This window comes from Urocampus carinirostris, chromosome 4, assembly GCF_059441175.1.
Source record: "Urocampus carinirostris isolate Australia breed hairy pipefish chromosome 4, RoL_Ucar_1.0, whole genome shotgun sequence".
Taxonomy (NCBI): Eukaryota; Metazoa; Chordata; class Actinopteri; order Syngnathiformes; family Syngnathidae; genus Urocampus; species Urocampus carinirostris.
The window spans coordinates 24,374,475-24,398,961 of NC_142352.1; the positions used below are offsets into that span (position 1 = coordinate 24,374,475).

Sequence of the window (24,487 nt, forward strand, 5' to 3'; positions counted from 1 at the left end):
TTTATTTGAGACACTTATTCTGCACGAGCAAATTAAAAAAGATGGGTGGAGCAAACGCCAACGCTGATGGGAAAGTGGGGACCGGTAAAGGTGAGTTTTTGTGGACACGGCGGACAATAATGTATATATATTTTTCCCACCCTTACCTTTGGAAATATACACTTTTTTTTTCCTTGGATTACTATCAACGGGCACCCAGAATCTGCAAGTCTGCAACAAATTTTAAGTACCTATATCATTTTGCGTTCAATTTGGCGGCTGTGATTTTTGGACTGTGTGCTTCAATAAAGGACATTTAGTTTCAATCGCGGGACTCTAAGTTTGTCTTGGATTAATTTCGTGTTTGTTTGATGTGGGTGCATGCGGCTTATATACAGGTGCGGCTTGTGTATGGACTAAATCGGTTTTCCCCTTAAAATATGATGGGTGCGGCTTATAATCAGGTGCGCTCTATAGTCCGGAATTTACGGTATTTAGGTTAAATGCATCTTTGTCATGTTTAGTTACACATAGATATGTGTATTACAGGATCCTAAAAACATTTTTAAAAATTCTCGAGACTCTTTATCCCTCCCTAATTGGACAAAAAACATATTTCTGGGAATACAATTTTTTAGGGCTTCTGTAACAAAACAATTAACTCTCAGCTTCAAAAAGGCTGATGACCCTAAATGATATACAGTATTGGTTAATTGAGCATATAGTATTTTTCTCGTTTGTGCCATTGCATTATACATTTAGTCTGTCAGCTTTGAGTTGATAAATAAACTGCAGACAGAATTCAAGCCTTAGCAGCGGCAGTGAGCTGTCACACACCAACAATCAGGGAAAGTCGCATTCATACAAGAGTGTAAAAATGGATTTGTGTGGGAGGGCTGGTGCTCCTTGCGTAACAGCAACGGCAAGGATTTGGAGTGCTAAGTGGTTTGTCGTGTCGCCGGGTAATTAAAGGCACGGTCGGTACGAATGCTGGAGCCCAAGGACGAACAAAAAGAATCGAGCGGGAAGAGATAGCAGGTGCAAGGCGGCTGTTTCCTTTTGGATTAAAAAAAAAAAAAAATGACCTTGCAAAACAAGTCACAACATAGCGGAGAAAATCTCTTAATTACAGAGAGAGGCAATCTGCAAATCACTTAATTATTTCAGCTCTGCAATGCGTTGCTTTTGTCACGTGAAACTTGAAAGGAAAAACTGTCTAGCTCACAATTGTAAAAGCAAGACTGAACATGCTGCACACAACTGCCGCTCTGTAACGCCCATTAGAACACGGTCACACTGTGCCTATTTGTCAGGGTTATGATCCATCACAACAGTAATTGAAAAGGATTTTAGCTCAATTATGTTTCCAATATTTTGAAGTAGTATATTAGTCTCAGGTTTCAAACTGCAATATTACTATTTAAAGCATGTAATGAGATTTAGGACTGTGAGCCCTCGTGAAATTAAAACATCTATATAGAGATCACATGTTCATTGTTCATGCCTCTGGTCTCCACTAACTTAAGTAAACTGTGCCAGGTAAGATCTAAACTTCTATCTTTCTTTGTTTTATTCTCATATTCTTATTGGTTTTGCATTCTATTCAAACTTCTTCAGATGATTGGTAAAAGAAAACTCCATGAATCTGACAGTGTGTGTTGTGTGTTTTGATGAAAGTTTATTGAACTATCAAAAACGGTAAAAATAATTTAAAGTTGTGTGTAGCCAGAAAAACTAAAACATGTTTTTCAACCATTTTTTCTTTATTTTTTGATCTAAAAATGTATGTAGTACTCCAAAAAAGCGAGATAAGTTTACAAAGAATACATTCGGCTCTTTAATTTAATTGGTCAATAAATTATTTGAAATTTATACCATTGATTATCTCAGCCTCACTCATCTATTGTTTGAACTAATTTATCTCCCACCCTCATTTCGTTACATATTTGTATGGAATTTCAAAACCAAATTTCCATTTTCTCCAGTACCATTAAAAAAGATAATCCAGTGTGAATCATGTATTTTGAAGAGCCAAACATTTTTGAGACAAATATCTCCCCATATAGGTAGGTGCTAGGTAAAAGGGACCATAATATGTAGCTTTCATTTCAGTGCAGAAGTTTTTCCCATTGCATATACCGCCGGGAAAAGCTACCTTATTTTTTGTGCGGCCCTTAATAAATGTTCATATTTAAAACATAATCCTTCCACAATACACATTTCATAGAGCCCTTTTTAGGTGTAGCATGAACCTGTCCTCTTGGGCGCGACTCAGGGGTTGATGACGCCATAAAAACTAATCACGTGGAAAGAAGAAATGCAATGGCAAAGTGAAGCCACCAGAGAACAATACCATGGTCATTTTTAATGTCTACTTGTTGAGAAACATGCTACCACTTTCACACATTTACAAGCAGTTTGCCCAATTAACTGCATAAGTTTCCTTGTTAAAATAGGGGATGTACCTAAGAGGAAACTCTGAAAAGGAGAAATTGATGACATTGATTCTCTCAGCCTCACTCACCGGGCCAAAAGTCTATACCAGACACTTGCCATTCAACTAGCTACAGCAGTAAACAAGAAATTAGGAAGATAAATCCCTTTTTTAACATCACATTCTATTCTGTGTCAATGCAATAGGAGGTTGTAGTTTATCTGCAGTGAGATGATTGAAACCCAGCGGCTCAAAGGCCAGCACATTCCAAATATCACACGAGCTTAAAATGCGGCACATGGTAGAGTAATTTGAGTTGATACAAAGGTTTTAACTTCTCAGGGAGCACAGAAGCAGCAGGGAATCATGGCAGATGAGCACTCCTTGAGTTATTCATAGGCTCTCCATCACATTTGGTAAGGGGATTGAAAGCAATTTAAGGGGCCTCCTTTGACTGTTTGACTCAAGCGGCATTATGTCTCAGTATTCCATTTTGCCCAGGCGGGCGCACTGACAGGGATGAAGACCTGCCTTTCTATTTAGGTCCTGTCCTAACAGAATGCAAGGCCCAGTAGAGAACTCAAGTTGGCTGAAACCAGCAGTTCTTTGACCAGGTAACCATTTTCGTGGTGTTAAGCATTCACACATACCTGCAGGACAGGAAAATCTATAAACATTCACACTGTGGATTAAGGTATAGAATTACTTATTTAGGAATGAATCACACATGGGTAGGGGCTAACCACTGAGTAAAGCCTGTTAAGTGAAAAATATGTAAATTAGACATAGTCCTGAATTTGGGGCAACTTTAAACAAGTTCAACAACGTTGAAGTAAGTAAAAGTTATGTGTTTTTGTTAGCCAACAGCCAGATAAATCATTGCATTCCCGCAGAAAAAAGACTGATGCACTTTGATCAATAATCTGATGTGCTTTCCTGGACTCTAAATGGCTTTTCACAATGAATTTACTTCTGTCGGTTTCAAACCCTCTAAAACAAAAATGGAGATTCAACAGACCGTGGGCAACCTGTAAGAATGTTTCATCCAGCCCGCCGAACAAAAATGTTACAAATATGGTGACATTACGTATAAAATGGTTAAAAAATAAAATAATACTCATGAAAAAGTGTTGATATTCTGTCACTCTTGTCTCCTTTGTTCTTGACATTCAAATAGCTGGCTATTTTTATCTTTACCTGTTATTTTTTATCATGTATTATATTTGAGTAGTAGCTCAGGAGGTAGAGCGATGGTCTTGGGATCAAGGGATCCCAGTTCGAATCCCGGCTCGTCCGTGTTATATGTCGAAGTGTCCTTGGGTAAGACACTGAACCCCTAATACCCCCAATAAGCAGGTTAGCGCCTTACATGGCTGCAAGGCCGCTATTGGGAAATGTGGAGCACATTGTAAAGCGCTTTGGGAAGTCATTGACTTGAAAAGCGCTATATAAATGCAGATCATTTCATTTCATTTCATTACATCAAGCTATGTACCTAATGAAAAAAAAGGCACACCCTAATTCTTCTCGCCCAACACCGTCTGCACTGCAGGTAAATACCTTGGTGTCCTTGTGGACAGTATTTTGTGACATTCTTAAAAAATAACTTGTTTTGCAACCTTGTTTTGAAATCATTATTTAAGACAAAAATTTGGCTTAACGGTCTTTAAATAGCTGTGGGAGGGAGACAAATTATAAGTGGTATATTTAAATTGATATGAGACACAGGCTATGGCATAATTATTATTTCATGGATTGTATCAAATCATCAAACATCACAGAGTGAAAAAAATGTACTAAATAACTAGCTTTTGTTTGTTGAATTCAGACTTAAATAAAAAAATAATAAAACTACTGTACTACAAAAATACAACAAAAAATACTACAGATATACAACAATAAAACTTCTAAAAATATGACAGATTTACTTAGAAATTGCTACTAGAGACATACTACGAAAAAAGTACAGCAGAAATGCAACAGAAATACAAAGAAAATGAAACTACAGTAATTCTACAAAAAAAACCTGACGGAATTTCAACAAAAATCTGACTGCAGAAACACTAAACATAGTAAAACATAAATAAAACTAGTTATACTTCAAAACTAGATATTAAGTGAATTACTTAAAACAGAGACCTGATGTACTATTTTTTCTTTAGTTATGATTGTTTTAAAACCAATTTGATGACACTAATCTATTTGAAAAGAAATATAACAAGTAAATGGTCTGCATGTAAATTTATTTATAAATAAATAAAAAAGGATCCGTCTTCGAGATTGGACCCTTGGCCACATTTTTGAGCCCAAAAGCAGCCCCTGGAGTATGATAGGTTGGTTGTTTTGGTTGTAAGATTTCTCAGAATTCACTGTGTGAATATAACTTGTTCTTGTATTGCAAAATATAAAAACAATCTTTCACACACACACACACATGAAGTAACGTTTCAATAATCAGTCTAATTGCATCTCTTGTACGTTTATCAATCTTATATTTGAAGTCGTGTTCATGTGTTTAATATTTTCACTGATGTGAAATAAAGCACGCCCCCCTGGGGGCGGTCTCTTTCCCTTCTTCAACATCATGGAGGACGTGAGTGAAATCTGCTCTTGGTATAACGATTAGATTTTAACAATATATATGTATTTTATTTGTGTAAATATGGCCACGAAATAGTCTTAATAATGATTGACTTTCACAGAGTAAAACATGGAATGAGTTATAGTAGGTATGTAAATGATCAAGTAATAGGAATCCCCAAAATAAAATTTTGCTCGGGCCCCTATGAAAAATTGTGCCTCAGTTAATACCCTCGCGCAAAGCAATTCCTCTTCGATTAGGTTTATATAAGAAACTAAAACGGGGTACAGACATAATATTCTTAGAATTTGAGCATGCTCTCAACATTTCCAATACCATTTGATGCAAGCTTGATTCCCGAATGTCTCAAAAGATTATCCTGAGTGATTATCCTGTCTTCTTGGGTTAATTCTTAGCGGTATTTTTTGCATCAAGAAGTCGTGATATTCTTATTTCCAATTATGCAGAAAAAAACTAAAAATAAATACTGTGCAAGAACCCACGAGCAATTCTCCTTTAAATATATTTATCTCGAAAACTAAAGCAACATAAAGAACGGAAAATTTGAGCATCTGATGTCCTTTTATACAATGTTGTGTGTAGCAGAGTGTTCGTCGTGAGTGTTGTTCCTCCGTGATTGCAATGTGAAGGAACAATCACGACTCTTGATTTTCAGTCGTTTTATTCAAAAGTATGAATCTTGAAAACACTTTTATCATCACATGTGGAGCTTCGTCCGCCAAAAGTGGTTCTAAATGTGTTTATATTATGTCAAATATTTCATGTAGTTATCATACTTTTTCTTATCTATTAGTAAACTTATATTTTCAGTTGCAGGTGTTCAGTTTAGTTTTCAGTTTTTTCCGGCTGACTACTTCAAGCGCCGGTTTGGCCTTTTCCTGTTTTCGCAAAAGAGACCGTTTAAAAAAACAGGGCAAGGACCGACCAGTGTGTTTAGCACTTTGTGTGGTTTCTTCGTATTGTCTGTTTTACAACGTTGCTCAAACTTGTTTGTCAAGATATGAAAAATACTGCTTCTTGTTAAACATCTGTGTAAATGTGATGCAAACATTGTCAGAGAACTGATATGAGCAGGGCGTAAAACTAATCAGAGCGTTAATGTGATGTGTTGCATGAGTAATTAAGCTTGAGTGTTAATTGTCTTTTTTGGTCTGGATTGAATAAGGCTCGGCTGCCCATTTTTCTCGGCATTGCTGATTTTCGACCTACTAGTGCTTGGATTCCCCAATACATTGCTATTTTTTTTGCACAGAGGGTTAAATACCACGATGTATTGCATGTGTGTCCACTGTCCATAATTTAATAAGAAAAAAATGTTGGTGCAGATCTTATTATATTATTGAGTATTTCACTATGAAAATGTTGCATGATATTTAATTGTGGAATGCTCTGCCCGCAAAGATTCAAACTGCAACCTCAGTGGAACTGTTCAAATCTAGGTTTAAAACGGACTTTTATTCTCTAGCTTATGAATGACATATTTCCTGTTGACAATATCTGTGTATTATTTGTTATTGCAACATCCATTGCAGCTTGGTCATCCTGGAAGGAGAATACCTCATGTGCGGTCCCTTCTCAAGTTTTTTTCATTTTCCTCATGTTGAGGTTTTTGAGTTTTTCCTTGCCCTCGTGTAGGTTTTAGATCAGGGGATGGTGTAATGATAGTCTGTAGTTTGCAATAATCTGTAGTCTGTGGAGCCCTTTGATACACCTTGTGATAAAGGGCAACATGACTTGACCTGACGAACACAATCAAAATAATATAGCGACCTTTAGAAAACCTACTTTTCAATGAATAATTTAATAGAATACAAGTAGTCAGAAAAAGTGTTCATATCCCCATGTGCATTTAGATAGATAGATAGATAGATAGATAGATAGATATATACTTTATGTGTAACTCTTAGCATGAATATTCACACAATCAACAACATTATTAAAAAAAAACATTAACAGCGGCAGCAATACACACGCAGTATTGAGAACTAATGACACAAACAAAGGTAGTCGAAAAAGGTACAATAGTGTGGGAGGTAAGACAAACACAATGTAGAGAAATGTGGATAATTATTCGTTTCACACCACTAGCCCATATATATATACGCATACTCACACAACGCGCACAGGCACGAAAACACACAAAAATGAGCGCTCACTTTCTTCTGCCAAGCTTGTGCTTTCAAAGCTTCCAATTAGCAGCTTATCACAAGTTCTGCTGAGCTCTTAAGGAAAAGGGAGGATTTTCAGTTTGGGTTCAGCTCCGATTCACAAGTAAAAATCAGCTTGATTCTCATGGTATAAATACTTGAAATATTCTAAATGATTTTATAAATGTATGCTGCATTTCCTTACAAACAGTAGATTATTTTCAATTTTACTCAGGAAACTGTCACCCGGACTTTCTGTTGTTACCTCGATTTCAAGTTGATGATGTCTGTGTATTGTCTGTTGATACCCTTGCAACAGTTATTGCAGTCTGGTCATCCTGGAAGGTGGATTACCTCACGTGCTGCCCCTTCAAGGTTTCTTTATTTTTGTTTTTTTTTTAGTTTCTCTTTGCCTTTGTGTAAGTTTCAGATCAGGTGATAGTGTAATGGTACATCTGTACAGCCCTTTAAGACTATACAAATGAAGGGCTATACAAAAAACATGACTTGATTTAATTATTCACTTTGAGTGTGTGCAATCATTTAACCCAACCTAAAATTCACTTCAAATATCATTTTGGGATTTTACATGGAAGGAGGTCAACAAGGACAAGCTATTACTCTGTAGGATAGAATCACTGCAAGTTTCAGGTCGCCATATTTCTATCATAAAAGTTGGTTAAGTAACACCCAGGACGCATAATTTCCTTTAGCAAAATGGTAAATTAAAAGGATTAGATGAGGAATGGAATTGATTCCACTACTGATAAAACATGGCTTTGAAGTAAGCATTCTGTTACCAATCACAAGGAGTCACTGTTAAATTTTAAGCTTATAGTTGGAACATTCACTCACTTTCCAGCTGCTTATCTTGACCAGGAACGTGGGGGTCCTGGAGCCCATGACAGCTAACTTTGGGATGTGTGCAGCGGACACCCTAGACTGGTTGTCAGCCAATCGCAGGGCACACAGTGACATACAACCATCCACTCACTCACAAACATTGCAAGGGACAATTTTTGATACAGCAATTGACCTGCCATGCAGTGGTACGTGGCAGAAAGCCTACTTGGGCAACATGTAAACTCCAAATAGGAAAGCTGGTAGCTGGAATTGAACCTAGGACCTCTGAAATACGAGGCATACGTGCGAAACAGTTGGACGCTGTGACTCTGGAGTTGAAACTCAAAATTTTAAATGTTATTATTTAATCCGTGATTTACATTGTGGTATCATGTCAAAATACTGCACATACTCGCATATAAGCTGAATTTATAAGTATAAAATAACAGACAACAGGGGGTCGGCTTAAATGCGCATGGGAAGGCGGTATGGCTTATAGAAGAACAACAAACCAATAGAAAACCAATGAGACAGACATGAGCACTCGACCACAGAATTAACGGTAAAAGTGGGCTTAGTTTTGATGAAATTATTTTTGCATTACACCATACCCAGAGGAAAAGCAAAGTGTCTGTTAGTAGTACTGACTTCAAACAAAAAGTCAGAAAAGCAATTTGGAAGCCACAAGAACGTTTTGCGCGCATAAAAAAAAAATATCTACGTTCCTACCCTCACCTGTGGTCATGAACTGTGGGTTATGATCGAAAGAACACGATCCCGGATACAAGTGCCTGAAATGAGTTTCCTCTGCAGGGTGTCTGGGTTCTCCCTTAGAGATAAGGTTAGAAGCTCAGCCATCCGGGAGGGACTCTGTGTAGGGCCACTGCTCCTCCGCATTGAGAGGAGCCAGTTGAGGTGGCTCGGGCATCTGATAAGGATGCCTCCTGGACACCTCCCTCGGGAGGTGTTTAGGGCATGTACCATCGGCAGGAGGCCCCTCGGGCGGCCCAGGACACGCTGGAGAGACTGACTATGTTTCTAGGCTGGCCTTGGAACGCCTCGGGATCCCGTCGGATGAGCTGGAGGAAGTGGCTGGAGCTAGGGATGTCTGGGATTCCCTGTTAAAGCTGCTGCCCCCGCGACCCGACCCAAGATAAGCGGAAGACAACGGATGGATGGATGAAAAGTGTCAGGTGATCGAAAAAGGATACAACTCTGGACATTGCACCTAAGGACCAACGTGTGAACAGGGGACCAAAACATGGATAGTACCCAGAAATTGAGAATGAGATCTTTGAGTGGTTTTGAAGGCCAAAGACAAAATTGACATAGAGTGCCCGTCATAAGTGTTCGTTTGCAACCTTTCAAGATAATAGAAGCCATTTTCTTGTACTGTATTTCTTGTAGTATGTGGCTGTTTAAAGCACAACCTAAATTAACTCACATATCACTAGCATATGTTTCAGGAAGACTAGAGGAAACTATAAAAGCAAATATCCTTCAGATGAAGGACAACCTGGGTGACAGTGTGGTGTGAAAAACAGTTGGAGGAGGAAATTATACTGCTTACAGGCTGATCATCAGCTAAACAATTATTTAGGTGATATGAAAAAAGCTATTGCCCATTTGCTGATCATACCTTTCCACCATAGTTTGCAGATAGAAGTACGAGAGGAGGCTTGTGAATGTTTACAACATTCTTACATAGCATCAACAAAGCCATGTGGCGTATAAACATACAGCAGCCTTTTGAAAAGACAAAACCCAAGAATGCCCCTGTCGCCTGATCTCCTAGTTCCATGACAGGACAAATGTCAACTTGGCATGTTGCCTTTAAGCGTCTGAGCGGGGCTGACAGTAATGAGACCATGCAAGCTGACCAAAAGCTCCAAGATAGCATCTATTTGTGCCATGCGATCCGTCCTGTGAGCTCATTTGTCAGCAGCGACTGGTTTGTCTTTAAGTCGACTAGCTGGGCTAAAGCTTGGCGGGAGTCGGCCTCTGGCATTCTGGAGTAAATGTCACAGCTTGCGCCAATGAGACTTTGCCTGGAAAAGGAATAAAGAGGGGTTTCTCTCAAAAGTAAAGGGAAGGAGGCTTTAAAGGTTGATTCAAAAGCGATTCATTGTGTGCCATTAACGGCACATAATTTTTTCAGAGGGCACAAGAGCATTATGTACAATTGCAATTGGGCTGTAAGTAAATCTTAAAATTGGAATAAAAAAACAATCAAGCCGGTCTGAAACTGTACTTATCAGCAGTGTTGAGTCTCTTTCTGAGAAATATAACTTGAGCCAAAAAGGAAACAAAAAAGATCAGTAACTTGAGATGGTTTCTGAAAGTAAAATTTAACAAGTACAAGCCGACCACGCTTGAAAACAGTTTTAATGGTGTAAAATTTGAAGCGCAGCGAACTAGCAGCCTCTGCATACGCATAATAACACCTCAAATATTTAGTTACCGTTCTGCGACCGGCTATTCTGAGGCTAATCCCGGAACAATCGGTGCATAACAGAACATTTTCGCAGAACAAACTTGACATCCGACAATGAGGAGTCCTCTAAATCTTGTTACAACGGTCCAACCGTAAATGCCTGGATACTTATAACGATTTTACATAAGGCCCTGTTGAAATCAGTTAACGTAAATGCTAACTTGCAAGGAATATTTGTTTTCACAATAATCAACTTTTTTCCCCCAGAATTTTGCTCCAAAATATGCAATTTCACTGACACTAGCCAAATTCTATGGCAAATTTCTAATTAACTAATTACATTAGAAAGAAAGAGTTCTTTCTGGTAAAGAATGAGGGTCCAACCTTTCATTTGGTAATTCCCGTGTTTATATAGGCCCTCACACATTTTCTCTAGACCTTGAAAGATCAGTCAAACTTTTTGAAATTGGCTGGCATCAGTGGTTCCTCTTTTGGAAAACATCTGCCACTCAAATATATAAAAATATTTTTAAACACTTTAGAAAATAGTTGCCCATTCATGAACTTCATTTTGGTGCTCCTAGGGTAGAAAAAAACATGTAATAATAGTCTCTCTGGAGTGATTTCACATCTTAAATGAATAAGTACAAAGTTCACTGAAATTTTGCAGTGGAACGCACAGGGTCCTCCCCAGGAGGTGTGGAATTGTGCAGGCTCTTCCCAGTGATATGTGGCCTTGTCCTACTGTTAAGGGAAGCAGCAGACTGTGAAACAAGATTTTCAAAAATTTGGCCATGGCCCACAAAGCCAAGTTACTTTGGGGTCAGCGGGGTTAAGGGAGAAACTTTTTTAAAATGTATTTGCTTGCCTCATGACTTTGCCTGGACTGACAATAATACTGTCACTTTCTTTATTAAAGTGTTGAAATACAAGATAAATTCCCACCCATTCATAAATGTCTAACACCACTTGAGAAGGCTGCTAGAAAATACTTAAAGAATCATCCTCCATATGATGAACAAAAACATTTTCATATAAAGCCGGTGTCGGCCTTCTGACCCAAAGAGAAATAATGTTTCGATTTTTTTGAAAGCCATTCTATACATTTTAAGACAAAAAAACAACAACATCATATATATATATATATATATATATATATATATTCAGCGCATTTTAGATGATTTGATACGATTTATGAAATAACAACAATGTCCCGTATCAGCAAATATACCACTTGAAAATCATCCACCAGCCAGTTACTTAAGATCATTAAAGCTTGTTTTGAACTTATTTTTTTTAAATTAAATAACGGTCTTAAAACAAGGTTCAGCCAGAGCACTTTAGTAAAAATGTCACAAAAAACTGCACACTTAAAGTTTATGGATGTAGTTTCCTACAGTGCAGTGGCCACGTGTGAGAGAAGTGGGTGTACTGTGTGTAAATAGCTCCGCCCGCCCCTATTGTTAACCCAATCAAGTTGTTCTGTGTGCTTAGCTAGCGTTATGGGGTAAATACAATTTGTTCAGTGGGTTTTTATTATAACGTGTATCAACAGTGAACATACATAATTTAATTAGCTTCCATATAAAAGATTCTTTAGTGATATAACACGCAAAACAGGGACTAATGGTATGAAACACATACCGGTCAACCTGTACGGTTTTGCAGTACAAAGTACGTTTTTTTTGCATGTTAAGACGAATACGACGTACAAGGAAACCTGTACGGAAATACGCAAATTTGTCAATCGCGTGCGTATGCCGCCTGGGGATTTCCCGTCATGCATGATCCCGGAAAAAAAATATGGTGAGCGATTATTTTGTATTTTGTACAGGAAAATACGACAGTTTGTACGGGCATGGAGCCGTGCAGGTTGACAGGTATGGACAGATTGCCTGTGAACGGTAGGTAAGCTATCGAAACTGCAATGCCACAGAGGAAATTTGCACATTGGCATTTTATCTCCGAGCCATATGTACTCATGAAAAAAAGCAATCGGTTCCCAAACCCTGATATAAAGGTTTATTTTCTATATATAGATGGAACACAAAGCACGGATTCTCCATTTATACGTGTAGCTCAGACGTTAATTTGACCTTACCCTTTCATTGAGCATATTAAGAGTTATATTCCCTTTTATACATGATAGAATAGGCATAAAAGGTTGGAAATGACTAATGTGCTACCAGCAGTAATTCAGATATAGCCTTTAAAAGCATCATCATATATTTGTTGAGTCAGGCCAAATATTTATCCTCAGAAAATAAATTCTTAAAAACTTCCAACTGATATTTCTTCGGCACATACAGGACTGTCTCAGAAAATTAGAATATTGTGATAAAGTTCTTTATTTTCTGTAATGCAATTAAAAAAACAAAAATGTCATACATTCTGGATTCATTACACATCAACTGAACTATTTCAAGCCTTTTATTATTTGAATATTGCTGAATTTGGCTTACAGCTTAAGAAAACTCAAAAATCCTATCTCAAAATATTAGAATATCATGAAAAAGTATACAAGTAGGCTATTCAACTAATCACCTGAATCATCTAATTAACTCGAAACACCTTGCGAGGGTTTCCTGAGCCTTAAAAACACTCAGCTTGGTTCAGTAAACTAAATCACAAGTATGGGGAAGACTGCTGATCTGACTGCTGTCCAGAGGACCATCATTGATACCCTCCATCAGGAGGGTAAGACACAAAAAGAAATTTCTCAAAGAGCAGGCTGTTCACAGAGTGCAGTTTCAAAGCATATCCACAAAAAGTCTGTTGGAAGGGAAAAATGTGGCCGGAAACGCTGCACAACCAAGAGAGATGACCGCAGCCTTAACAAAATTGGGAAGAAGAGCCGCTTCCAGAATTTGGGGGAGCTTCAAAGACAGTGGGCTGAAGCTGGAGTCCAGGTATCAAAAGCCACAGTTCACAGACGTGTCCGGGAAATGGGCTACAATAGCCGTATTCCCATGGTCAAGCCACTTCTGAACTCAAGACAACGGAAGAAGCGTCTGACTTGGGCTATGGAGAAGAAGCACTGGACAGTTACAGAGTGGTCCAAAGTCCTCTTTTCAGACGAAAGCAAGTTTTGCATTTCATTTGGAAGTCAAGGCGCCAGAGTCTGGAGAAAGGCTGGAGAGGAGCAAAATCCAAGTTGCTTGAAATCCAGTGTGAAGTTCCCACAGTCAGCAATGGTTTGGGGAGCCATGTCAGCTGCTGGTGTTGGTCCACTGTGTTTCATCAAGTCCAGAGTAAATGCAACTGTGTACCAAGAGATTTTAGAGCACTACATGCTTCCATCTGCTGAAAAGCTCTATGGAGATGAGGATTTCATTTTCCAGCATGATCTGGCACCTGCCCACAGTGCCAAAACCACCAGTAACTGGTGCACTGACCATGGCATCACTGTCCTTGATTGGCCTGCTAATTCCCCTGACCTGAACCCCATTGAGAATTTGTGGGGTATAGTTAAGAAGAAGATGAAAGACAACAGACCTACAAATGCAAATGAGCTGAAGGCCGCTATCGAAGCATCCTGGGCATCAATAACACCTCAGCAATGCCACAGGCGGATTGCCTCCATGCCATGCCGGATTGATAGATAGATAGATAGATAGATAGATACTTTGTTCATCCCCGGGGGAAATTCACATTTCCAGCAGCATCCCTGAGCTGAGAACAATTGAAAATAACACGGGAGCTGCTGGAGTGGCTGCCATTCGTGACGGCGCCGGAAGAAACGATTCAATTTGAATCATGTACAAACAAACAAAATATTAATGTTTCAATAAGTGCCTGCTATAAACCACAATACAAACTAAATAAAGTCAATTTGACCATACCACACTATTTAAAAAAAATAAAAAATTAAAAAACTGCTTTTGAGTAAAATTTAAAATTGTAATCCTGCAACGTAATCCTTATTTTTAGTAAATATACATATAATGTCTTTGTCTTTTTTCTGATGCAGTAATCCGTGCAAAAGGATTCCCAACCAAGTACTGAGTGCATCAATGGACATTTTCAAATGTTTGATTTAGTTTTACTGTTATAAAATTATTTTTTTACTTGGTCTGAGGAAGTATTCTAATATTTTGAGATAGGATTTTTGAGTTTTTTTCAGCTGTAAGCCAAATTCAGCAATATTCAAATAATAAAAGGCTTGAAATAGTTCAGTTGATGTGTAATGAATCCAGAATGTATGACATTTTTGTTTTTTTAATTGCATTACAGAAAATAAAGAACTTTATCACAATATTCTAATTTTCTGAGACAGTCCTGTATGTGAGCCAGTGGCATCATAGCCGAGGGAAATTTAATATGTACAGAATGACTTCAAAGCATTCTCGGGTTGCATATGGTTAGAACGCAGGTTCCACAGATTGAAAAATACCAAATAGTATAAGATAAAATCATATTTGCAGGCACTGCGAGCATTAAAGTAAAAAAATGGCTAGTATACAACTATTTCATTAGAGCCCAAGATAATTTTTTTCAGTTGAAGGAATCCAGATTATCAACTCTTTTTAAAGAGTTATCTAAATGGCATAGTTTTGGTTCGCCTGGACTTCTCCTAAGGAAAACTTGTGCAAAATGCTCACTCTTTCGTAGTATTGATGTCAAATTTGAGGTGGAACTCAGGAACACTGTGGGTTGCAATCCTGAAAGGATATTTAACCCTACCCCCCTGCCACATTCATTTTTCGGGCAGATTTATGGAGGGGAAAAATAGGCAGACACATAATCAGATTATTTTGTGTGTATACAAATTTCCATAATTTGTGTCAGTAGTACATAAACACATTTTGACTGTAGAGGAGAAAACTTTAAAGTGCTGTCTTGAAAAAGAGACCATAACCATCCTGATACACCAAATGGTCCAGGTACAGCTTTAGATTTACTTTGGGGGCATTGTTCAGGTAAAATATGAGGTACCGTTTGATAGGGTTTTAACAGTAAAAAAAAAAAAAAAAAAATCACAAATTAAGCAATTTTTAACAAATATTGGCTACAGGGTTCCTACACCTTTTAGGCCAAAATAAGAACCCTTTAAAAGCCAGTTTTTCAATTTCTCCAGTCCATTAAAAAAAAACAAAAAACTGCTGGGGGTCATGTATTGTGTGATTCCAGATCCACAAATATATCTGCAGTTCACATATGAAACTTTATCTTGCCTGTGCATTTATTAAGACATGCTTTTCAGATTTCAAGCATTTCAAGGTTTTCTAGCACATGTACAAACCCTGAGGTTAAAAATTTGATTATAAAAACACAAATTACCTCTCTCAAGTTTCAGTTTATTTAAAATTAGTCTGTATATGTTTCGAATCCTGTTGCATAGAAGTTAAGAGTTGGTTTTATATGATTACAAAATCGCTTTTTGGATGGCAGCAAAAAAAACTTGTTAAAAAAATTGAAAACAGCAGAAACCAAGCAAAAGCAAGGACAATGGAGCAGTGATTTTCCCCGGGAACCAATCTCCTAAATCCATTATGGTGGAACAACATTGGTACAGTATTTACAGAGAGGGGGATTATGACCACCAAGCACACATTCACACAACCGCTGAAAATGTAGCTGCAGTGTACATGTTTGTGTGCAAACAAAAAGTGCTCGTGGATACTGAAACAGCCGTTACAAAGCTAAATTTTACACGCTGGAGATAATATTGTGTGTGTGTGTGCATGTGCATCTGTTTATTATTGTTGCAGTCTGTATCTACTTGCATAGTCAATGTATTTTCGGACAAAATACATTGCGGCCTATTAAGACTAGTATGTATCATAAAACCTTGAATAAACTTTTGAAATACAAAAGACCTCCGGGTACGCCGTCCCTGGCTCATATTTTTACGTTACAACATGGAATATAATGTTTTACCAGCCCCTGGTATCATAATTTTTCCCACTAGACATCCACAACAAATTATTTTGGGTGCCCGAAAACCAAAATAAATGGTTTTGGGCATATGTCTTTAATTTACCTGTCTGCTGTTTGTGGACTTCAGATGAATTGCTGGTCTGTTATTTGCTTGTGTCATACCTATTGTAAATGGTAATATGTTATACGCTGAAATACATCCGATAATGCTCAATCTGTCCCTCTCTTTTTTCAGATCAGAAACTCATTTGACAGCCTTTATTTTGTTTGGCTATGGGTCCCAGGATATACAGAATGTAAATGTAATGTACTATTTATACAGCCTTTTACACCAATATTTATGTCTAAAAAGGTGCCTTACAGTGATAACAGAAAAACAATAAGTAAAACCCAATGAATAAAGATAAATAAAAATTATAAGACAAAATGAAAAGTAATACAACAGTATCAAATTAAAAAAGTGAAAGTGTCCTCTAACTACTGAGTATTAAAAGCCATCCTGAAGAAGTGCATTTTTAGCCTGGGTTTAAAGAGGCACACTCATTTGCCGGAAGAAGGAAACAACCATAGGAAGTGGGGGCTTCGTTGATATATGAACAAATATCTGACCAAAGCTACTCCTGCCATCTAATGGTGACTTATTATACGGAAATAATTTCTAGAGGCTTGAAACTGATGAGCAGCACCAAACCATTTATACGTTTTTAAAAATAAAACAAGAAAAACATATTTTTATGCTTGGAGACAATGTTTTTTTAAACATTAGTTGAAAGTCCTGAAACATCACTGTTCGAGAGGAGATCTGTATAAAGGAATGGCCCGAAATATCAGCAACAGAGCAAAAAGCTTGTGAAGAGTTAAAGAAAATGTTTGGCCTCTGCTATTGCCCAAAAATATATTATACACCAAAGTATTGGGATAAACCTTTAGTGATCAAATGCTTATTTTCCACAATGATTTGCAAATTAATTCTCAGGTTTTTCCTCCAAGTACATTTAATTTAAGACTTTGAGACTTTCAAGACCACATACAATTAAATTTAAGACTGTACCTATGTCACACCTTTTTTGGCATACATTCATGAAATAATGCAAAATAACATGTCAGAATAACTAACAAAAACTGCATAAGACAGGGAAAAGTAACAGTTTACATTCCAAAGTTACTCCGACAATGACAGCGGGTTAGAGACGGACTGTACGTAAAGCTCCAACTTAATGCTGCATTTTCATAAACGCAGAAATCTGGATTCGCCGACCAACACATTGAATTTATCGGTCAGAAATCAAAGTCACAGAAAATGACAATTTATTTTACGACATTCCGTTCCATACTTTTTATTAGTTTACTTATTGTATGGTAATAAGCGCTATAATGCAGATAAGACAGGGAACAAATATGACATTTGAGAGTGAAATTTAAGACTTGTTAACAAAATATGAGACTTTTTAGAGCCTTAATTTGCGGTTATAATGAATGTGGTTATGTACAGCCTGACTTTAAAATACAAACAATGTGACTTTTTGTGTAATGGTTGAGGTTCACTCATGTTGACAATTACAGGCCTCTCTAATATTTTCAAGTGGGGGAACTTGCACAATTAAGGAAATGAAATGATCTGCATTTGTATAGCGCTTTTCAAGTCAATGAAGACTTCCCAAAGCGCTTTACAATGTGCTTCACATTTCCCAATAGCAACCGTGCAGCCATGTAAGGCGCTTATTGGGGGCATCAGGGGTTCAGTGTCTTACCCAAGGACACTTCGACATGTAACACAATCCTGTATAAATTTCTATTATGTGATTTGATCATATACACACACAGATTTAAACTATGTGGTTTTTACATTATATTATTTTGTTACTAATATGTATTAGGTATAAACAATTTAAATGTTTTTCCCAAGGCTTTACCATTGCCAAATACCATAGGTTGCTATCCCCCGACTTATGTCAATTTCTCCTTACGATCTCAGTCTCAAAACGGATACATGTCATATCCCAGGAGTTTACAGTACAGTACTGTGGATTATTTTGACTGTGTTTATGCCTACTCCTGAATAAAAAACATGCTTAAAAATGTAACTCCCCTAAATATACACACATGCCATACAGGAATAACATGAATTGGCACATTTTTACACTGAAACAGTCACAAAAAAGCTTTGCATGGCTGTACGTATAAACTAGTGGATCGCAACATCTGCTGGCTACAAAAGTGGTTATGCACATCGTACAGATGTCCCTAAGTCCATCATTAACATAACCTGAATTAAGTGCTTAGGTAACTCAATACACTTTACACAAAAGAATGGCTGGAACCGCTTTAAAACAGAGCATAGCAACCTTGGAAGAGCAAAACAGCATTAATGAAAGTACTACGTTTCTTGAATTTAGCGTGAAAGAGTTGTCTCCAACCATTTGTTGGCTATAGGATGGAACATTGTAATATTCTAAATAAGGGTTAACAGGAGTCATTTCACTAATTATTTTTTTCTGTGATTGCAGAAGACATTGCAAAACACATGATTTTTTAACAATGCTGTGTGCACCTCAATCAAGTCAATGCTCAACTTGAGTCACTCAGGTGAAACATTTATACTGACAGTTTTGCAGCTGTGTTAGTATAGCTGTCAGAAGATGTTAAATAAAAAAACAAAACAAAAAAGCAAAACAGAAGAAGACTACCTGAAATAACTTCTTGTTGGAAAACTCTTGATGCATTGAAGTGTATTGAAACGTATAAGAAAAAAGAGGTATCGTTACGCCACATATTTTAAGACAAAACACACCAAATCTACAAAACCCACCCTAAAGACAAAAGCCCATTCTTCAATATATTTGATTTCGCTGAGTGGCTTTTGATGATTTGATCAAATATATGAAATAAGAATAATGCCAGGGCCCTTGTTGCATATGAATATAAATACAACACTTAAAAATGTGTCTCCCTCTCTCAGTCACTTAGTGTTGAAGCCTATTTTGACCATCATCTATTCAGCCTTTGCAGATGGCAGAGGGAAGAAGCAGTACATGTACTGTGTATAGCAGCGTCCATTCCCACTACTAACCCAATCATATTGCCCTGGGTGCTTTGCCAGAGTTTTGGGTTTTTTTACAGTTTGTTCCATGGGGTTTTCATCATAGAGTCACTACAGTAATCATACATTGTTTAATGACCTTCCATAGAAAGGATTCTTTAGTGATGTACAACCAAAACAGGGACTGTTGGTGGAACACGGAGCCTGTAAAGTGTAGATGAGGTGTGACCTGTACATACTGTACTAAACCTTTCATGAATTCAGTGTTTTTCCGGCTTTGCAAGGGCTACATTTCGCTTTGCATTTATTGCTGCAGTAAATAATTGCACATGCTCTATTTTGTCTTCAAGCCAGATGTAAAGAGTGAGATTTGGCTCGCGACCCATAATTTCCCGACCCTGCAGTAAGATGTTGCTCCTGAAAATGGTTGTAGTGGGATTACTGCCCCGATAAGAATGTCCTTGTGGACGCTCACCTTTTGTTTTTTTCCGCACTGGGCTCAGATCAAACGTTTGTACGAGACAGCAAAAATCAATAATAATTAGAAGCAAACAACTACAAAAGCATGTGTGCGTCGTAGGATATGGAATTAAGTCTGCCAGCTCAGCCATAAAGTTCAATACTTTCATTAAATGCCAGACTGCCGCACTGATAAAAAAAAAAAAAAAAAGCCACCAGACCAATCACAGGAGAAATAGACAATGAATTAACAACAGGCATTTACTTCATAATTAACTCTAGGAATAAACTCTCTATTCCAGTTAGAGAGGGAAACGTCACACCTACATTTTGTTAAGTATCCAGGTGACAAGCTCAATTTTATTAACACTAGACTTAACATAAATTAATAAATAAATAAATAAACCAAAACAATGCCAGCATTAGTTGTCACCAAGGACTTTGAAACAAGGCAAAACAGAATTGTAAAATTCAGTAAATGTTTTTTTTTTTACGTTAACCAAAGCTAATATTTTTTTTCCTCGTCATTTTGGCAAGCATACAAGGGATTGTTTATCGGATAAATATGGTGAAAGTATTTAAAGGACTCTTTCAAATACAGACCAAACACCAACCCGAACCCCAACAAAGATGAAAAAAGAAGAGTTTATCCAATCTGATTCCATCTAAGATAGACATGTATGTGCGCACGGCACACCGGCAGCTAGACAGAGGCTGCAATGATGATTTCAGCCACAAGATGGTGTAAGCAAGCAGAATATTTTTGAAGTTACCGACACCACCTTTGAAAAAAAAAACAGTAGCTATTGCCAAGGACATAGATAGATAGATAGATAGATACTTTGTTCATCCCCGAAGGGAAATTCACATTTCCAGCAGCATCCCTGAGCTGAGAACAATCGAGAACAATCGAAAATAACACGGGAGCTGCTGGAGTGGCTGCCATTCGTGACGGCGCCGGAAGAAAAGATTCAATTTGAATCATGTACAAACAAACAAACAATTGAATCATGTACAAACAAACAAACAAAATATTCATGTTTCAATAAGTGGAGTGTTAATAAAATGGGGGGAAAATAATACTGATATAACCAGGTAAAACTAATTTTAAGTTACCTGTCCAAATGAATGTTGTGCCATCTCACCTTTCCCACTCTCTCTCCTCTCACCTTTCCCACTCTCTCTCCTGCAGTTGACTTGCTGCTGCTCGCTCCTGAAACTAATACTTACCTCTTTGTGTATTGTGCAGTCCCTTCTCTAGACAAGGTCTCACTCGGGTACAATGACAGTGAGCTTGGGGTTGAAATATGTTTTCGTAGTGGACATGACTAGTTGATGTTAGTAGTTTTTCTTTGTATTGATAATAGGTCATTTATTTATTTTCCAGACGATAATCCTCACTCGGGTCGCAGGATTGGTCGAAACCATCCCTACCGACTTCAGGCAGTGGGCAGGGAACACCTTTGCCTGGTTGCCAGCCAATCATAGGGCAAAGACAGACAACCATTAATCCACACACTCATTCCTAGGGCACATTTTTACTTGCCCATCCATGCATGTTTTTGATACGTAAGAGAAAACCAGAGTGCCTGGAGAAAACCCACTTTTGGGAAGAACATGCAAAATTTCACACAGGAAGGGCAGTAGCTGGAGTTCAACCCAGGACCTCTAAACTGTGAGGCAGTTGTACTAAACAGTGATCCACCATGACCTCTACAGGCTGCCCACACACTCTCAATAACTGGACAGAGGAAGCAAAGCGACACGATAAACCTCGTCGATATCTGGACAAAGGTCTGAGCAAAGCCCTTCCTGCTATTTAATGGTGATTTATAATACTGAAATCCTTCCCAGAGGCTTGACATATACAGATCAGCAGCGCCGAGGACTTTATTTTTTTTTGTTTTATCAGGAAAAAAAAAAATATATATATATATATATATATATATACATACATATACACGTTTTGGCACTATGAGACAATGCTTCTAAAAATGTACTTATACGTCATGGCACTGAACAGGTTAAACATATCCCAATGAATATAAGCTGGATATAAAAGAGAACATGTCACCTTAAGACATAAACAAACAGCAGCTGCATTGAGGTTTTACTCATTCACAAATTACTTCTTAGTTGAAGCTTTTAATTAAACAAACTAATTAATGCAAAAACCCAATCTGTGTTGAAGCCATTAAATATTAACCACAAACCTTTGCTGCAAGGCTGATAGCCATATATATATATATATATGTATATATATATATATATATATATATATATATAAGAACAAAGACAAACCCTTTAAAGAATTCCATTATTTACTAAAACAAATTAGAAATGAATCAAAAAGTACACTGGTTAAACTGCAATTGCCCATGGACTAAAAACCATGCGCCACAAAACGATACCTGACATCTGACACTGCTAAATCCTCCATGATTACCTAAAACATGGGGATTAGTTTCCAGAGAGTTTAAAAAACCTTTTTAAGTATGAATGACAGTGTCGCACTTAGCTGGGCCAGACACAAGGGTGCATAACGAAATAAAGTGATTTCCCCATTCAGTGGTGGAGAAAATGGCAAATGCAGTTTTCATTCTTTCAACTAGGATGGTATAAATATTTCAGGATATTAGTCACCAAAAACCCTGTAGAAAAATGACATCTCGTTTCAGATGACAATATATAATTATAGTTTACGATCCTAATTTGGATTCATTGTAACACAGTTGATGATTAGTATGAAAATGCGCAGATAGAAGCAATCCAGGGTAGAGACCAGACTGAACTACATTTATCTTGTGATGCACCTGATCGGTTCTGAAAGACCTCACCAGTAAAGGGTCATTGCAGTTTTCTATGAAATTTTATTTTAACTGGAGTGATCAGTGTCTTTAAATACATGATCAATTCTGCTAAAATTATTTTTAATTGTAACCTCATCCATCCATCCATTATCTGCACTCCTTATCCTCAGTAGGGTCATGGATGTGCTGGAGCCCATCCCAGCTATCTTCGGGCAGTGGGCAGGGGACACCCTGAACTGGTTGCCAGCCAGTCGCAGGGCACACAGAGACAGACAACTCACTCGCTCATTCACAGGGACAATTTGGACCAACCACTTACACTGACATGCATGTTTTTGGGAATGTGGGAGGAAACCAGAGTGCCCGGAGGAAACCCACGCGAGCACAGGGAGAACATGGAAACTCCACACAGGAAGGTTCGATCTCATGACCTCAGAACTGTGCCGCACAAGCGCTAACCACTGTTCCGCCGTGCTGCCCTAATTGTAACCTATACTTGATATATGTAAATGACTCTGCCATCATACTACTCAGATGTTCTAGTGGTTGACTGGTCTTATTTTAACCTTCTATTAATTGCAACTTGACATTTTAGAAATGCATGGGACAAAAATGGTAGCTCTTTGTGCTTATCAGGAACAAAAATGTAGCAATCAAGGTTTAAAACGGTTAGTGACTCCTGAGTTGGACCAATTATAAGCAGTGTGAATAGCAAAGAATCCTAGCAGACGGACACAATAAAAGACAAAGAAAAAATAAAGCACCAATTTAGCAATTGCTAGTGATACCAAAACAACAATATCAAAGAAAACCATCACAGACTTGTACCAATCATTTAGTAAATACTTGTAAAAGTTGAGTCTAAGCTTCATCTCCTTTACAGCCAGCCCAGTTATAGAGAAACGGAATATAGACATACCGAGCTGTCGAAGGTATTGAATGACATAAAGTCAAATGTGAAATGTTGACATAAACTCCATCTATTTTTCAAAGATTTTTCAATTAAGTGTTAACTTAACAATTCCTCTGCTAAGCATCCTAAAAACGCCCAGCGTGATGATTGTGTTTTGTTTTTCTACATTATATGTTGAATGTTTTGTTTCGTCGATTCTTATTTGTTTTAAGTATGATGAGTAAATATCTCCAAGGTTTTACAAATTGTACATTTGTATTGTACAATATGTTTTTAACAATCTCATTGAAAAAAATATTGTCATTGTTATGATAAATCAGTTAAATAAGTGCATTTGTTTTTTTTCCCCATGCGGATTATTACGGCTCGGATGAATTCCTCTAAAGAAGAACCCATTCAAATAGCATAGCGATTAGCCCAGGGCTGTAGCATTTTTTCCTCCCCCCAAACGTAGGAGCCGAGTTGCTGATTCATGGTTCAGTATTACGATTGCAGTGAGTCAGCGCTTGTGTCACATCCCATATTCATGAGCCAATATGCAAAAACAACAAATAGTTTTCTTTTCTCGTTGTAATGTGCTATCTTCTACAACTACAGCAACAAATCATTTGTCAAAATTGACTTACGCTTCACATAAGCAGATTAAAACTGAACATAACCAGCACATAAAGTATCCAAGATCACCAGCTTTAATAAAGGTATTGTATGAAACTTACCAGCAGTTAAGTCCTTGTTCAGGTCAATGAAGGCATTAGAGTGAGGGATGCGCATGTTAACGGGTGAATTCAGAGCGCTCTGACATACAGGATCCCTAAAAATGAGTGAGAAAATTATTCGGACGCTCATCAAGCATTTTGGGAAAAATAACATATTTTTTATGGCAGCTCATTATAACAATCACTTTTAACTGGTGGTGTGGCAAGAAATTGGATCACTTGGGGAACTT

General features: G+C 37.6%; 1 protein-coding gene across 1 annotated transcript in view; it reads right to left on the reverse strand.

Annotated features, from left to right (window-relative positions):
* The window catches only part of itfg1 (integrin alpha FG-GAP repeat containing 1), a 188,503-nt gene that overhangs the window by 160,979 nt on the left and 3,037 nt on the right, over positions 1 to 24,487 (reverse strand). Inside the window, exon 6 of the mRNA XM_088333947.1 lies at positions 24,258 to 24,352. Coding sequence (XP_088190073.1) covers positions 24,258 to 24,352 — 95 coding nt within the window. The remainder of the gene's footprint in view (positions 1 to 24,257; positions 24,353 to 24,487) is intronic.